This window comes from Xenopus laevis, chromosome 9_10S (assembly GCF_017654675.1).
Source record: "Xenopus laevis strain J_2021 chromosome 9_10S, Xenopus_laevis_v10.1, whole genome shotgun sequence".
NCBI lineage: Eukaryota > Metazoa > Chordata > Amphibia > Anura > Pipidae > Xenopus > Xenopus laevis.
Genome location: NC_054388.1, coordinates 59,900,172 through 59,915,917, shown reverse-complemented (window position 1 = coordinate 59,915,917; position 15,746 = coordinate 59,900,172). Strand labels below are relative to the sequence as shown.

The 15,746-nt window shown below is 34.8% G+C and overlaps 1 protein-coding gene across 19 annotated transcripts in view; it reads left to right on the top strand.

The window, feature by feature from the left end:
- The window catches only part of neb.S (nebulin S homeolog), a 121,752-nt gene that overhangs the window by 52,356 nt on the left and 53,650 nt on the right, over positions 1-15,746 (top strand). For 18 of the 19 annotated variants that reach the window (XM_041577934.1, XM_041577951.1, XM_041577940.1 and 15 more), the window contains 24 exons: positions 265-576; positions 1,196-1,399; positions 1,780-1,884; positions 2,344-2,451; positions 2,702-3,013; positions 3,248-3,451; positions 4,267-4,371; positions 6,207-6,314; positions 6,736-7,047; positions 7,619-7,822; positions 7,907-8,011; positions 9,230-9,334; positions 9,715-10,026; positions 10,396-10,500; positions 10,616-10,714; positions 11,636-11,740; positions 12,027-12,134; positions 12,590-12,901; positions 13,047-13,151; positions 13,238-13,342; positions 13,495-13,599; positions 14,613-14,720; positions 14,814-14,927; positions 15,365-15,562. In XM_041577934.1, coding sequence (XP_041433868.1) covers positions 265-576; positions 1,196-1,399; positions 1,780-1,884; positions 2,344-2,451; positions 2,702-3,013; positions 3,248-3,451; positions 4,267-4,371; positions 6,207-6,314; positions 6,736-7,047; positions 7,619-7,822; positions 7,907-8,011; positions 9,230-9,334; positions 9,715-10,026; positions 10,396-10,500; positions 10,616-10,714; positions 11,636-11,740; positions 12,027-12,134; positions 12,590-12,901; positions 13,047-13,151; positions 13,238-13,342; positions 13,495-13,599; positions 14,613-14,720; positions 14,814-14,927; positions 15,365-15,562 — 3,960 coding nt within the window. The remainder of the gene's footprint in view (positions 1-264; positions 577-1,195; positions 1,400-1,779; positions 1,885-2,343; positions 2,452-2,701; positions 3,014-3,247; positions 3,452-4,266; positions 4,372-6,206; positions 6,315-6,735; positions 7,048-7,618; positions 7,823-7,906; positions 8,012-9,229; positions 9,335-9,714; positions 10,027-10,395; positions 10,501-10,615; positions 10,715-11,635; positions 11,741-12,026; positions 12,135-12,589; positions 12,902-13,046; positions 13,152-13,237; positions 13,343-13,494; positions 13,600-14,612; positions 14,721-14,813; positions 14,928-15,364; positions 15,563-15,746) is intronic. The other variant, XM_041577948.1, reaches the window with a different exon arrangement.

The following is a 15,746-nucleotide window of genomic DNA, read 5'->3' as shown; positions in this document are numbered from 1 at the left end:
ACACCGGATGCAGTTGAAATATATCTCTAAGCATCCATTAATTATCTGAGTTGGTTGTTGGCGAAGGGGTGGTAGGATTTGTAGTATTGTAGATACGAAATATTAAAGGTTGCGTGTTCATGCACTATAAAATAGTACTGGAAAAGAACAATGCATCTTTTTGACATCAAATGAATCTTTAACTATATTTAGTCTATATTATAACTTTAGTACATAATAAAGCTACATATTTAACATATTCTGAATATTTGTATTGTTCTTTAGTTTAAGTATAAAACTGGATATCGCAAACAACAAGGACACCATGTTGGATTCAGAAGTCTAGCAGATGATCCCAAGGCTGTGTGGGCCATGCATATGGGAAAGATCCAGAGTGACCGTGAATACAAGAAGGACTTTGAAAAACAAAAGACCAAGTACAACAGTCCAGTTGAAATGCTGTCTGTGCTGTTAGCCAAGAACTGCCAGAAACTGGTCAGTGACATTGATTATCGGCACTACCTTCACCAGTGGACATGCCTCCCAGACCAGAATGATGTCATTCAAGCAAAGAAGGCTTATGATTTGCAGAGTGATGTAAGTGATTTATAGACCATTTCTTGCTGAATTTTAAGACTTAAAGCATACTGTGAAATATATCATTATATTTGCCATACTCTGATGCCATAGGGCAAAAGAAGTAAACATATTTTAGTCATGATGCGGTCTCTCACCTTATGGAGTTGTGCCGTGTGTACCCGTCAGAGACTGATATGCTCCACCTACAGTGCTACTCTGATGCTTTATAATTTGATTTGGGCCCATCATTTACTCTCAAACTCATTGGTTGAAAGTCTTTAAAGTCTGTCCATCTTCAATCTGATTATACTCTAACATTTTGTATAATAGCCTAGTATAGCTCTCCAGCTCTCTGCATGTTTATTCCCCTCATTGTCTTCCAAAAGCACTTGGCCCAAGGTTTTGTGTAATATAAGGTTAAGAAATCTTGGCACTTGTATAAAAGTACTCGGCCTGGGTTCTTTTGCTTTGTTATAGTTACAAAACCTTATGGTGTTTGATACCCTCATATTATCGGGTAGAAATACTAGTTATGTATATGCATTTACTGAATAAATATTATATTTACACATATACATGTTCTGATGATCCAAGTACCAGATATGTATTTTAGGATTCTTTTTTTTTTTTTTACCAGGCTGTTTACAAGTCTGATATGGAATGGATTCGTGGTTGTGGCTGGATACCAAATGATTCTTTGGAAGTGAATAAAGTGAAGAAAGCACAGGAAATCATAAGTGACAGAAAATACAAACAAGCTCCAGATACTTTGAAGTTCACCAGTGTTGTAGACAGTATGCCTAATGTCTTGGCTAAAGCAAATGCTCTGCAGCTCAGCAAGGTGAGATTTTAAATTCCTGAATTTTTAAAGGTTGTCACCCTGAGATCACAGTCAGTCTATCCAAACTGAAAAATTATCTGCTGGTGCCCCGTTGCTTTAGGTAAGAGGGGTATTGTTAAATGAAAAAGTGAAAGGTGAAGCAGTGCCAACTGTACTCCATATGTAAGTCTGGCCAGAGCATGGCCCCATCTGTGCCCAAAAACAAGAGTCTAAAGGCAGATGTGGGGGGCTTCCAATGCACAACATTGCAACTCCTTCTTAGTGAAAAAAACTTTACATAAACTAGGGATGTACAACTTAAGAAGCTCCAGCTATTTATGAACTAGTCTTTCCTGAATACCAGTCTTCCTTACCTAAATTTATTTTTCCACTTTTTTCAGAAATTATACACAGAAGCATGGGATAACGACAAACGAACCATTCATGTCATGCCAGATACACCTGAGATTTTGCTTTCCAAGAGCAACTCTGTGAATGTTAGCAAAGTGAGTATTACAATAATTGATTGTGAACACAATTTAAGTGTAGCAGATAAGAACAGTGCCATATTTTGACTATAAACGGCAAATACTTTTAGCCTTTATGTACTGTATATAATGGAGAGTTAATATTTTCAATATGCCAAATTTAATCATTATTACACCAAAGAAATTGGGATGAATGGCATAAGCAATTTACTTAAAATAATATTGATGGAATAGATGGCCAAGATTCTTTCCTCATTACTTGCACACAACCAGGCTATAATATGAATATTTCAGTGTATGTAAAAATGGCTGGATCTGTTAGGCTTACATTTACATTTCTTGTGCTCTTTTAATATATATATTATGATTACATCATTATGAATTTGGTGTCAGTGATAAAACAGTGAAAGTGATCCGTAATAAATAAATCAGCTAATTAAAAATAGTAAAACAAACTAACAACCATCATGTTTACAGAAACTATATGAACTTGCCTGGGAAGAAACCAAGAAGAAAGGATATGATCTGAGAGTTGATGCTATTCCAATTAAGAGTGCCAGAGCTTCAAGAGATATTGCCAGTGATGTGAGTTGGCCATTTAATTCAATTCATTAAATTTGAATTAGTTATAGTTACACAGTAATACTAATGTCCTGTAATTATACTGAAAGTCTGTTTATTTTTATTTATTTTTGGAAGGTGGGAGTAGGATTAAATAATGACATCATTATCAAAGGAACAGAATATTGGACAGAACTCTATTTAGCAATTTTGACTATTGGTGTGTTAACAAGCATTCTGATTTGCATTTCCAAAACATTCTATATTCATACAGTTCAAATACAAAACTGGATATCGCAAGCAGCTAGGTCATCATGTTGGATTCAGAAGTTTGGCAGATGATCCGAAGTCTGTGTGGGCCATGTATGTGGCAAAGATCCAGAGTGACCGTGAATACAAGAAGGACTTTGAAAAACAGAAGACCAAGTACAACAGTCCAGTGGAAATGCTGTCTGTGTTGTTAGCCAAGAACTGCCAGAAACTGGTCAGCGACATTGACTATCGTCACTACCTCCACCAGTGGACATGTCTGCCAGACCAGAACGATGTCATTCAAGCAAAGAAAGCTTATAATTTGCAGAGTGATGTAAGTGCTGTATCTGTTTTCATTTGGCTTTTGTGCTTTTGCAACTAGGATTACACTATTGTATATTTGATTCCAATTTTTTCTCTAGTTTATTTATAGATAGATATGTTATTTAAATTATTTATATTTCAATATATAGCTGGAATAAACCAAACTTTTAAGAGTTTATGTAGAAGTATCATTGTATCAAAAAGTATAATTAACATGTGTGTGATACCATTTTGGTAAATGCAGGCAGTGTACAAATCAGACTTGGAATGGATTCGTGGTTGTGGCTGGATTCCTAATGACTCTCTGGAAGTGAACAAAGTGAAGAAAGCACAAGAAATTCTGAGTGATAAGCAATATCGCCAGAATCCAGCCACCGTGAAATTTACCAGCGTAGTTGACCTTCCGGCAATTGTACTGTCCAAGGCGAACGCTCTCCAACTGAGTGATGTTAGTAACCGACTTTTTATTTATTTCTGCTAACAAAACTTCTTTATATTATAATAATATATCAGGTACTCCAAAAAATATCTTCTTCTACTTACATCTGTATTGATAAATATAATAATAATTGACAAACTGCACATGTCTAAATACCTCATAATTAAATATACTAGTTACTATATTAACTCACTGGTTCGAATTATAGCATTTTAAGATTAAAATAAATAGTTACTTAATAAAAACAAAAACATACAGAAATGATAAGATGACTTTTACGTGTTTACAGAACTAGAGATTATGTGAACACTGTAGAAATTATGAAAAAATGAAAACATTTTATTATAGATTCAGAATCTAATTGAAATAATGACAGAATCATTTTTAAAACAGGTAACGACATTGTGTATGCAAAATGTGGTTATACTTTAGGATATTTTTAAAGATTAAACTATTACAGGTATTGGATCCATTAGTGAGAAGTCCTGTAACAAATGGTCTGTAAAATGGCACCATGGAAGCATAAATCTGGCAAATACCAAAGTTTTGAGAGATTACCCCTGCTTTCTAACCTAGAAAATAAAGTAGAAAGAAGGAGAAGCAGGATTTTTACCTCTTTAATAAAATGCATTTTAGCAAGAGCTTCAAATTCCAGAACGAATTCGGAGGATTTGGAATGAGCAGAACCTAATCTGTAAATATAACAAATGTTCCTGATTTAATAATAACTACAACAATATATACTATAACAATAAAAGTATTTCTTGGCATTCATTTTTGTTTTAAATCAAAAGCATTAACTGTTTTTTGCCCATCTTATACAGAATGTGTACAGAGATGCATGGAATAAAGAGAAAACAAAATTCAGCCTTCCTACAGACACTCCCGAATTGGTTTTGTCCAAAGCTAACTCCATCAACATCAGCGATGTAAGTCTTTACATCTTGCTTGTACCTGCAAGTCAAGATTCCAAATGTACTTGACGAATACATTTTATATCTATTTTGGCTATTTACAAAATGTGTATATTGTTGAAATGTTTTGTTTCTTATTTCTACTGTGCATATATATATGAGTATATTTGTAAGCATATAACAATATATATTTCAACCAAATTTTTAATTAGATATGTTAGCCTTGCATTCTATTTTCTATGGAAGACATGTTATAGTCAGGTCTTTCTAGCCCATCAGAAATACAGTATATTGTATTAAGAACTGAATATTCTCCTTATAATATTTTGTTATTTTAATTTTTAAAAGTTTAATTTGTATATACTTTATACAGTTTGTATAAAGTCACACACCTTAAAATGGGGTTTTAATGTTGGTTAGTGGTTGGGAGAGTAACCTTTTTTAGAGTGATCCAAAGAGTCCCAGGAATCAAAAGACCCTCTTCCAGTAAGTAGTGTGTTAGCTCTTAGGGCTATACCACACTTATTTACAAAAAAATTTCAGATTGATTAATAAATAAAATCCACCCAAAGTAGGATCCACAATTTACTCTTATTTACCCTTAAAAAAACACAAAAAACTCAACTTTTTCGGATTGTCACACAACAAACTGTTACTTTTTCAGATTGTCGCATGAAAAATCAGAATTTTTTTGGATTTGACATCCAAAAAGGCAGAATTTTTTGTGAAATCTGCAGAAAATCAGAAATGTTCAGATTATTGTACAAAACCCAGCACATCATATATTTAAATTGCAAATAGGATCTCTCCCATTACCTACTACAGGACCTCAACAGTTTAAAGATGTTAAAAAAAATGTTTTTTGTTTTTAGCATCCGGACTTTAATAAATAATCCCATTACAATTTTTTGCCACTACTTGTGGCCCAAATCAAAATGCCAGTATTGCATGCAATAGCTGTCAATTTGCACTTGAAAAGATGTGTTTTTAAGCACTATGTGCTATGTGCAACTTACCCCATACAGGTGACTTCAATAGTGCTACAAATATTGGTCATCAGAATACTGTATGTGTCTTAGCACAAATACTATTATTTGTTATTTTTCACATTTAGTCATATTTCCAGATCAACTAATAAATAGTTTCCTTCTCTCTTTTCTTCTTGTATTTTTGCCTCCCACCAGTTATTTTTGACGTTTTGGTGAAATATATTTAAATTTTGAGGCTATAGCTATTGCTCTAAAATAGCTTTTCAAGCCGCTACAACTAACTACTCCAGAAAAAAATTCACCAGGCTTTTAATCAAGGATATTCACACTTGATTAAATATTTCCATTCAAGCATTCCTCTTAAGGGTTTCTGGATTTTTTTAGCCCATAAACATGTTATCTACTACCAAATACAGTATTTAAGATTTTGGTAAAGGACCAAAGACCAGTGAATCAGGCCTGCTGTATTCTCACCCAGGAGCATATTGTGGTTTGGTTCGGTGCCACCCTGGGCACTTTGAACTGTATGTGGCTGTGTGCCACAGACCCTCTACCCCACTGCTGTCATATTTAATGGGGAAGTATCTGGCAGCAGAGGAAGCAGCTTTTTTGTGTGAAACTTTTATTTACCATAAGGGCCTCCCCCTTAAAGCTCTAGGCACAGTCCTTCAAGTGCCAATATGGTAAATACTCCTCTGGTCTCTCTCTCTCCATATTATTCACAATAATCTGCCTCTCTATGTCCCAAAACAGGCACCAGATGCTGTAGTTACATGACATCATAAAATGAACATGTAAACATATAAATGGTGGCTGTGTTTTATAACTTTGCATGGCATGTTTGTCTTTATTTCACTTCAGAAACTCTACAGGCTGGCAATGGAAGAAAATAAGAAGAAGGGTTATGACCTACGCAGTGATGCTATTCCAATCAAAGCAGCCAAAGCATCTAGAGATATAGTCAGTGATGTAAGTATGTCATGGTATTAATATGGCTATTTATCCCAAGGGCAGATTTGATTACAGGTATAATACAGTAGATTTGAGACCTTCTGAGATATACTGTAGAGGAGACATTTCATAACATTAGTAAAATGTATAAAATTAATACAGTTAATAATAAAAGTTTATACAAAGTTTTCACCAGGTGAACATAAATTCTACCTCCCCATTGTTTGCTATAAGTTACTAGTTCAGTGAGGCTTTTATAACATTTCCTCAAAGAGAACAACTGTATAGACCTATAAATATGACTAATGCATGATTTCAAATTTAAATATTTGGTGTGAAAATCACATTCTCTAGTCCTAGTACTGGATAGCACGATAGTGGACAGGGAATTTGCAATTTACAGACATGAATTCTGATTAACATCTTTGAATTCATTCAGTACAAATACAAAACTGGATATCGCAAGCAGCAAGGACATCATGTTGGCTTCAGAAGCCTACAGGACGATCCCAAGTCTGTGTGGGCCATGCACGTGGCAAGGATCCAAAGTGACCGTGAATACAAGAAAGATTTTGAGAAACAAAAGACCAAATACAACACTCCAGTGGAAATGATGTCTGTGCTGTTAGCCAAGAACTGCCAGAAACTGGTCAGCGACATAGACTATCGACACTACCTCCACCAGTGGACATGTCTGCCAGACCAGAATGATGTAATTCAAGCAAAGAAGGCATATGAACTGCAAAGTGATGTAGGTTATGGTTTTGGTTCTATATACTGTTTTTCCCAATATATATATATATATATATATATATATATATATAGTCACAGAACAGTGACTCTGTTTTTAATAATATGAGCATCTACTTGACTAAGTTGACAGGAGATATTCAACTGTGCCATTAAACATTTGAGATTTTTCCCACATATCATACAGAACACATTTTCCCTTTTTTTCCTTTTTTTTCAAAAATCAAAATGACATTCTTTTCATGCTCAAACCCTAAAAATTTGTAGAGCAGGCACTCAAATGAAGGCAACAGAAAAATCATAATAGATGTCTTGATCTTGGGAAAGCATTCCAGTAAATTATTACTGGAAAATTTAATTACAAATCAAAAACTATTGGTAACAAATTACCAATAGTAATGAAGAAAGGAGGCACTATGATGTAAAACATGTAAATGCTGTTTCATGCAGTTTTCTAAATCTGTGATCATCCCATTGATTGGTTAGCTTTTGCTGCAGACTGTTGGTTTTTAATTTTAAAATATTTACAAATACCAGTTATATGTTATATTTTCTTTTTTTCACAAATGCAGAACCTGTACAAATCCGATTTAGAATGGATCCGTGGATGTGGCTGGTTCCCTAATGACTCTCTGGAAGTTAAGAAAGTGAAGAATGCCCAAACTATTTTGAATGATCACGTTTACCGTCAGCCTCCTAGCAGCATAAAATTCACCAGTGTTGTTGACCTGCCCTCAATTGTCTTGGCTAAAACAAATGCTGATCAAATTAGTGATGTAAGCTGACTATAGTAATTCAGTATGGTGGGTAATCTTTTCTTTAATATTTTCTTACAAACCTATATTTCCTTTTAAAAACAGAGTAAATATAAAGAAGCTTGGGAGACAGACAAGAGAACAATACATGTCATGCCAGATACTCCTGAAATCATGCTATCAAGAGCCAATGCCATTAATATCAGCAATGTAAGTGACTGAATTTTGAATGTAACGACTATATAAGCGTTAGCAAATGCCTTTTGAACATTTAAGTAGTCAACAATGAAGAGTCTTTCCTTTATGCAGCAGTTTTTCTTAAAAATGTATAAAACACATTAAGGTTCATTTAGCAAGTTAATACTAAGGGGCACATTTTTCAAAGTTAAAAACTTCGAATTTCAAAAAATTTTTGAGTACTTTGACCATCGAATAGGCCTAAATTCGACTTCAACTTCGATTCGAAGTAAAAAAGTTTGACTTCGAAAATCGAAGTACTGTCTCTTTAAAAAAGTTTGACTTCGACACTTCGCCACCCTTAACCTGACGAATTGCTATGTTAGCCTATGGGGACCTTCTAGAACCCATAGCCAACATTTGGCTAAGTTTTTAGAAGTTGAAGTAAAATCGTTTGATCGATTAAATTATTCGAATTGTTCATTTCGAAGGATTTCATTGTACGTTCAAACGATTTTATGTCGACCGAATATGGTCAAATTTGATAGAAAAAACCTTTGACTTCGAATATCGAAGTAATGCAATTCGATGGTTGAAGTTTTTTACACTTCGAAATTCGACCCTTGATAAATCTTCCCCATACGGGTCGAAATCACAAAGCATACAACAGATTTATGAGGATTTTTGGATGTATTCAAGAAAATTGATCAGATCAGATTTATCCGCCAGGAAAGTGGAATACATTAAATATTGAAGAGTATCTATAAAGTAGAACCCGACTTTATTTACCCAGAATTTAATGGTTTCCTGGAGTTGATTACTTTTTTTGTTGTCCCATACAGACAAGGGGTGTATTTCTTTGCCCCTTAATTTATGGTTTACTGGAGTTTACACCATTTCTCAAGTCCAATGTTCTCCAGGCACAGAATATTATGTTGCACCTTTTCGTAAATAGCAGAGATCAACACTGAACATTTTGTTTGTCTATTTTGCATCATAACAAAGTTAACAAAGTTAACAAGTCACAAATAATGTTGGTAATTAGGTCGATAACTGAAATCAAATCAGGCTTGGAGGAGAAGTTACTTTAATTTCAGTTTGCATTGGCTATGCTACATGGTGTGACCATATCAATGTAATTTAACCACAAGAATCAGTTGATAATATATTCAGTTTTCTGCTGCTGCTACAAATGTAATTTTTTTTTCTATTGACAGTTTAATTAACTTTGTATTGTTTGCTTGACTCTAGAAACTCTACAGGATGGGCTGGGACAAAGTTAAGATGATCTATGACCTCAAACCAGATGCAATTGCAATAAAGGCCGCCAAAGCCTCAAGAGAAATTGCAAGTGATGTAAGTAATCTGATCTCAACATAATTTTCTTTGTTTATTTATACCCAGAGTCCTCTGCACATGCAACAGATATCTTCTTTTAGCTTGAGCTAGACATATGAAGATAAAATATAATGGATATATACTAGATAGATTGACTGATTTTATAAACAAAGAAACTTTAATGTTAGGGTCTGTACATCACCAAAAATGGTCCCAGATAAGGTCCATATCTAAATGAACAAATTCAAATAGTTTGTTTATAAAATACAAAGACAGAGGTTAGCCATTTTTACTTTTAAATATCTATAAAATAATTGTTATCATTATTCCTAATACGGTGTATAATAATAGAACCTTGGTACAATAATGGTTTCAAATTCTCATTTTTTTTCCTGTAGTATAAATACAAGAAAACCCATGAAAAAGAAAAAGGTCACTACATAGGCACCAAATCAGCTAAGGATGATAATAAAATTTCTTGGTACCTACATGCTTCTAAACTTCCCAGTGACCTTGAATACAAAAAGAACTTTGAGAAAACAAAGACTAAGATAAACCTTCCAGTCGATATGGTTTCCATCCTGTCAGCCAAACTGTGCCAGACTCTGGTCAGTGATATTGATTATCGGCGATACCTGCACCAATGGACCTGCCTCCCAGATCAGAATGATGTCATACAAGCAAGGAAAGCATACGAGTTGCAGAGTGATGTAAGAAAATGCTTATTACTATTATTCATTCTTTATAGTGTTTTATTATATAGCACTTTATAGAACGTGATCATCAGATATTTACCCTGCCCCAGTGGAGTTTACAATCTAAAATCCCTATAATATACAAACAGGCACTATTGTTAGTTTCATCAGATAAGGGGGGACATACAAAAAACATGCAGATCTTTCAGGAGTAATGGTATTTAATGACACAGTAACCAATAATCATCAATCATCAAAGATATCATCCATCTCACTGGGGGGTGAATAATTAGTTAGGACTAAATATGCTTAACATGTTGGGCATATAGCAACACTTGCATATAATTTCAAACTTTTATTTTATATCATTTCTCATATTTTTAGGCTGTTTATAAATCTGATTTAGAATGGATTCGGGGTATTGGATGGATGCCTAATGACTCCTGTGAAGTGAAGAAGGTTAAATACGCACAGGACATTTTGAGTGAGGTATGTATTTTTTATACTGTACTTTCTCCTGAGTACTACAACACATATATCAAGATGTAGTTCCAGATCAGTTTACTACTCAAATATATTAAATCTGATCTTTATTATTTTACAGAGAAAATATCGAACCAAACCCGACACTATGAAGTTCACTGCTGTTGCTGACAGAGTGGATTATGTTTCTGCTAAACAAGGAGCTGAAATTCTAAGTGATGTAAGTATCATGCAGACGGCATACAGATGCAGATCAAATGGTTTGCTAGGCATACTCAGTGCAATTTTTGTAGGTGGAGGCTTGTGAGAATATTCTCATGAATAAATATATCCATATTTAAGCAGAATTGCATTATGTCTGCAGCTTTAGTCTTCTATGCTGCATGAAGCGTACATGAAGAGTAGCAAGTTGCTGAATTAGTTGACTGTGGGGCATAACTTATGGTGTCCTGAGCATCTTAATTCCTTTTTTACAACTAAATTGCAAGTAGCAAAATACTAAATTTGCCTTGTGAGACAAAGTAACGAAACAAAGATTGCCTTGGCTGCCTGTAGATGACTGGCAAGCGTCATTGTTACCATAACCATTTTATTAATGGGTGCAGGGTCAGACTGGTGGGTGCAGGGCTCACCGGGGCTGCCACCCCAGGGGCCCCCACACCCCCTAAGAGGGAGGGAGATCAGCAGACTGGGAGAGTGCCAGCGGGAATCAGGTCTGGGTTGGAGGGGCCCACCGGGTTTGATCCTGGTGTCCCGCCGGCCCAGTCTGACCCTGAATGGGTATGATTGCACTGGGGTTGTGTATATTAAAGTGATCCAGTATTCCTATTTTTTATTTTGGGATAATTCCTCCTAGTATTTAATATTATTGAGAAAGAAGCCCCATTGTAAATATGTCTTAAATCCAAAATTTGAACAATTTGTTTTTCCTTAAAAAAGTTGAAAGTTTAGCATTGTGCAACAAATTATGGCAGTAGATTATAAATTTATGCAGTGACAACAGGTAAAAAGTTAATGGATATGTATATTATTTTGAGGAAATGTAAATGTTCCTGGAATTTTTTTTTCTACTAGGACATTCAGAAGGACACAATTTCCCAATTTCTTTAGCTGTCATAATAACATTTTGTTTGTTCTTTAGATCAAATACCATGAAGCATGGAACAATATCAAGATCAAGTACACTTCTGTGAATGACTCCCCTCTACTTTTAACAGCACGAGAAGCAGCCAAAAATGTCAATGATGTAGGTATTCTTGTAATTTCTATGTTGTGCAAAGATATTGATGTGAAGCAAATGATGATTTACAGAAGGTGCTACTGTTAGCACCAATGGTTCCTTTGCTCACCCCTGTCCAGAAGCAGATAATAGGCACTGCTACTGATGCTCAATAAAGTAAGCACTGACAGAAATGTTCACAAGCTTTAGACATACTATGTGGATTGAATAAAATTGCAGTTTTCCATCATCTTAAGGACATTGCATAACTTAAAGCTATCTCATTTGCTCATTGGTTTTTTTTTTCTTTCAGAAACTCTACAAATCAGGTTGGGAGAATATCAAGGCCACTGGCTACCTACTCCCTAAAGATGCTGTGCAACTTACCCATGCCAAAAAGAGCAGCTTGGTCCAGAGTGAGGTACGTTCTTTTTGAATTTCTAGAAAATCAAGGTAATAATTTATTTTCATCCCAGGTATAGGATCCATTATCCGGAAACCCATTATACAGAAAGCTCAAAACTATGGGAAGGCCATCTCCATCTAAACAAAATAATTCAAAATTTTTAAAAATGATTTGCTTTTTCTCTTTAATAATAAAACAGTACCTTGTACTTGATAGATAGAAATTAACATATTGGAGTGAAAACAATCCTATAAGGTTTATATAAAATTTAAAAGTTTTTAATAGCCTTAAAGCACAGGGGTACAAATTATGGAACGACTTCTTGTCTGGAAAACCCCAGTTCCGGGGCATTCTGGTTAACAGGTTCCATTCCTCTATGAATATGGAAAAATATTTTTATTTCTTAAAATGCTAGTTATTACTTTTGGACATTGGAAATAATATCTTCATCCTTATTTACCTATATTTAGCTGAAGTACAAAGCAGAACACATCAAACAAAGAGGCCACTATGTCGGAGTCCCAAGTCTTAATGATGATCCAAAGCTCCGCTGGTTCAAACATATAAACCTGGTTCAGAACGACAGAGAATACCAAAAGAATTATCAAAACAATAAGTCAAAGATCCACATCCCTGGTGATATGGTATCAATCGAATCAGCCAAGCAAGGCCAGCAATTGGCTAGTGATATTGACTATCGTCATTATCTACATCAATGGACATGTCACCCAGATCAGAATGACTGTATACAAGCTAAAAAGGCATATGACCTGCAGAGTGATGTAAGTAGCTTTTTAATTTTTGCAACATAGAGTGTGAATGTAAAATGAATACAGCTGTGCATTTGGTTGTTAGTGTCTGAATGTTATATATTTTTGACCATCATAAATTTAGATAAGTAAATAATACTGAGCATTGTTGTTCTAGGCAATTTACAAATCTGATCTAGAATGGATCCGAGGATGTGGATGGGTTCCTCTTGACTCTGTGGAACACCAGAAAGTCAGGAAAGCTCAGGAACTTGTTAATGAGGTGAGGATGACTTTAAAAGTGTTCTGCACTAATCATACATGAATAGCTTTCCAAAAGGTGAAATAATGCATACTTTCTCATTGCAGAGAGTCTACAAAAAAGATGCACAGGATAATTTCTCCAAATATACTCATGTGGTTGACACGCCACCAATTGTACTTGCCAAGCTCAATGCTGTCATTACAAGTGATGTAAGTCTGATCCTTCTAGTTATTACTCTGTCTTTTTCTAGTATTATTAAAATCCCCAGTATGAAATAACTTAATCTGAGCTTTTATCTTCTAAATGATGGCTGTTGTGTGGTTTTATTAATTTTTTTTACTTTTATTTTTTTCTCTTTCAGCTGAAATACAAAGAAACCTTCAATCTAGAGAAAGGCCACTACATCGGATCTGCAGACACTCCACAGCTTAGCCATGCCAGGGATATGTCCAAACTCACTAGTGAGGTACTCGGCAACGCTAAGTCATTTACATACTGCACATAACAACTAAAAATGTCTTTGTATGTGAAAGAACACAGGTTGTTGCAGAGAGAGAAGGGCATAGAGAAAGAGAGAATGTATTTTTAATTTAGTTAATTTTATCTATTTATCTAAAATGTCTATATGTGGGGTTGTTCATTTGCATAGTATTTAAAGAAACCCATTAAGCCTATAGTGTCAGTAGAAAATAACAGTAATCTTTTTAGGTATTACAGTGCTAAGTTTCTCTTTGATCTATACCATGCCATGCGTGATACACAGAATGGCAAGAATAAAGGGAAGCCAGCACAAGTAGGGGATCATGTGCTCCATGATTGTTATCAACCCTAACCTGCTACGGGTTCTTTTCTTTGCACAACATCATTATTTTATTTAATCTGGCACAAATAACTGAATAATTGGCCAACTACTGTACTTGTAATTGGAAATCTCTGATTTAAACAGAAATACAATTGGAGGACCTTGTGCTTGCATTCACAAATTATCCCCACATTGTTTAGGAAATAACTAACAAGGAGTGTGCTATTTCTATATTTGTCTATACAAGGCTACCAATGATTCCCTACAACTCCTAAAGTGTCATAAATACTGTAAGCACAATGTTATGTGCTAGATATTTCTATTAAAGATTTGACCAAAACTTGCTGCTTTGCCATTTTAAATGTTCCTGAGTAGAATAAGTACAGAAATCTCTGTATTGTGGTAAACATTTTTTTTTAGTTCTTGTAGACTGTGTGGTTTGCCCGTTAGAAACAATGCTCTTGACATGCACAAGTAGTTGGTATAATATCAGATTATATGACTTTGGGTAAGTGAAGTATCTTCCATATAGCTGTCTAAAGACACAGATCCTCATGTGTTTGGGAATTAGAGGGTTCTGGGTTAAAGAAAATGATGGTGGTCAAATCTGTGTGGTTCTAGCATTATGATTACCTGAATACATTTTACATTTCATCTGGACTGTTTACAATTTCCAGAAATTATACAAAGATTCATGGGACAACAGCAAGGCCTTAGGATACCAGATACCTCCTGATTACTTGCCTTTGGTCGGAGCTAAACACGCAAAGATTGTATCAAGTGATGTAAGTTTCCTCATTAAAAAATCAAAGAGTTTTTCTTTTAAGTGTGAGCATAACATTTGCTAAGAACCCTTTTTTTTGTTTTGTTTTTTGTAGCTAAAATACAAAGAGCTCTTTGAAAAGGAGAAGGGACATTACCTTGCTGGAGGCCAGATTAATGATTTCCAGAATGTGGTTCAGTCCTTACAGTTCCAGAAGATGAGGAGCATGGTAATGGGTTTAATGTTTTTTAATTTTAAATAGTAGATCATCTGATCTAAATACATGAGATTTAATTGTGCTCACAGAAACAGTTATTGTATATGGCAACTGAATATGTGTTACCAGGGCAGATATGAAAATCATTGAATGGAACAGCTAATAGTGAAAAGTATCGGGACTAAATAAAATAAATGACATGTTTAGTTGTAGGGTTGAAAATTTAACAAAAATGTCATTTACTTTGTATAAGAAGGGAGGGTACTGGGTGAATACCTACACTAACATTTTTTTAAATGGCGGCATCTCTGCTATAAACTTTGGGCAGTAGTTGTTGCATAACTCCACCATTCCACCATATTGTCCTGATTCTCTTCGTTTGTATTGTATACTTTGTATAAGATGTTGTCTGGCAAATTTAGAAACTTTGTAATGTTTCCACATTTCAGCTGGCCTACCATAAAGCTTATGAAGACAACAAAACCAAGATCAATATTCCTAAAGACATGTTGAACAATGTTCTTGCAAAGAAGTGTCAGCAGATCCTGAGTGACATTGAATACCGCCACTACCTTCATGAATGGACATGTCTGCCTGATGAGCAAGGAGTAATCCATGCAAGGAAAGCCAATGAGATTTTGAGTGATGTATGTACCACAAATCATCATAATACTGATATGAGCATTTGTCAGAATACACAGGAAGAATCATGCAACCATTAGCTATGTTTGAAAGTAGATGATTAATTGATTATTCTATTCATTCTCCTGGAATAATGTAGAGGTGTAACTATTGCGTAGTATTATTTTGTACCTAAGCTGAACTGTACTG